Source organism: Zophobas morio, unplaced genomic scaffold (assembly GCF_036711695.1).
Source record: "Zophobas morio isolate AGI-343-1 ecotype UQ-CSIRO unplaced genomic scaffold, CSIRO_AGI_Zmor_V1 ptg000006l, whole genome shotgun sequence".
NCBI lineage: Eukaryota > Metazoa > Arthropoda > Insecta > Coleoptera > Tenebrionidae > Zophobas > Zophobas morio.
Window position 1 is genome coordinate 8,391,469 of NW_026972111.1, and position 1,611 is coordinate 8,393,079.

Sequence of the window (1,611 nt, forward strand, 5' to 3'; positions counted from 1 at the left end):
TTTATATAAAATCCATTTATTAAAAAAGTACAAAAACAATAAATTAACCTTAAAACTAGAAAAAACCGCTCACGCCGAAGGCAAATCGTCCACATGAATTTTAATAAACTCTTTGTAAAAACCAGTTTTGGTGAAAATCGCAGGAACACTGTCATCCAAACAAGTCGAAGGCAGCCATGAAAGCAGACCAATTAGTCGACCGTCTTGGACTAGAGGACTTCCACCGTCTAATATACAGGGTGATGCCGTTCCTGTGACGCAGACGTGCATGTTTTCGTTTATGGGTAGATTGTTACCATATACAGAGTGCATTGTTTTGTGGCAATCTAGAAAAAAACAAACGTCAATTTGTACAGTCGATTAAAAATTAGTTGAGTTTACCATCGAATGGTACTATCGTCATGTTGCCTGTCTGCAGTTGTGAAGTAATACTGCTACTATCTTCTGTGCCCCAGCCAGCGAAAAGGGTCATTTCGTCTAGAGCATAGCACGGAACTTTTGACACTGGAAGAGGTTGCACGAACTCGTTAAATTCGAACGGTTCAGTCATCTTCAGCAACGCGATGTCGTTGGTGATGTCATTACTGAAAAGAATAGTCAAAACGTGTCAAAACTATACACCGGGTGTTACTCACCTATAGCTTGGGTGTTTTACCACACTGTACAAATCGATGTTTCTAATTTGTACAGCTGTGTTGTTCGTGTCCGTTAAGTTCAAAGCACCGGCAACAACCCTTGATACTATGAGTGAAACTCCGGCGCAATGGGCCGCCGTTATGACCCATTGTGGGCTAAGAATGGTCCCTCCACATCTGTGGTGTTCGCCGTTGATTCCCGACTGGATGGACACTAAGTAAGGGTAACGATGGACCAAGACGTCATCTCCGTTGATGACATCTACCGATCTAGGGTAGCCTAAAATTTCGGTTTTATTTTTGAAAAATTTCAAATTTTGTGTACTTACCGCTGCAGGTGTTGAAGAACAGGAAGATTGTTGCTACAATTAGTGATTTCATTTTGATTCTGATTTGGTGGATCAAGAAGATGCGTTTTTATATAGTGATTGGAGGTCTGTGCGTCACTAATTGGTTTGTACTTAAATGAGATAAATTAGGGTACTTGAAGATTGTTTATGTAATATGTTTAGTGTTTATTTTTGTAGACGGTTTTTGTATATTTTCTAATTCGTGTGATAAGAGATGACTGTTTAGCTTTTGGAGTGTCTTTTTTTGTGGTGGTTTATGGATTGGTGGTTTGCTGCAGGTCGTGAGTACTTGTTAAAAACAGATGATGTACTGGTTTTATCTAATCGGGGATCTTAAGTGCTTAGTGCAAATGTACTGATTTGGACTTAAGTCGATACGTAACATTGCCAAAATTGTGACATAACATGTGTAAAAATAGTTGATAGATTGCCGATAAAAGTCAATACCATAGATCAGCGATTCTCAACCTTTTAGTCTTCACGACCCATTTACCAATAACAGTTTTTATCGCGCCCCCCCTCAAAAATTTGTTCAAAAATTTTGGGAGCAAAAAGCATGAAACCTAATAAACTTAAACGCCACTTGGAAACGCTTTATAGTGAATTTGTTATTAAACCTCGACAAA

General features: G+C 38.9%; 1 protein-coding gene across 1 annotated transcript; it reads right to left on the reverse strand.

Moving 5' to 3' along the window:
* Positions 1-1,101, reverse strand: LOC135123488 (trypsin-2-like). The gene is made up of 4 exons (XM_064048163.1): positions 965-1,101; positions 636-915; positions 382-584; positions 1-326 (listed from the first exon to the last, which is right to left on the reverse strand). Exons 1-4 carry the CDS (start codon positions 1,014-1,016, stop codon positions 70-72), a joined length of 792 nt encoding a protein of 263 aa, XP_063904233.1. The 5' UTR covers positions 1,017-1,101; the 3' UTR covers positions 1-69.
* Positions 1,102-1,611: the final 510 nt, after the last annotated feature.

Bases quoted from the DNA above. Each gene is read 5' to 3' on its own strand.
- LOC135123488 (XM_064048163.1), bottom strand. From the start codon at position 1,016: ATGAAATCACTAATTGTAGCAACAATCTTCCTGTTCTTCAACACCTGC. The intron at 916-964 runs GTAAGTACACAA...CCGAAATTTTAG, and splicing joins GTTCTTCAACACCTGCAGCG to GCTACCCTAGATCGGTAGAT. The intron at 585-635 runs GTGAGTAACACC...TATTCTTTTCAG, and splicing joins GTAAAACACCCAAGCTATAG to TAATGACATCACCAACGACA.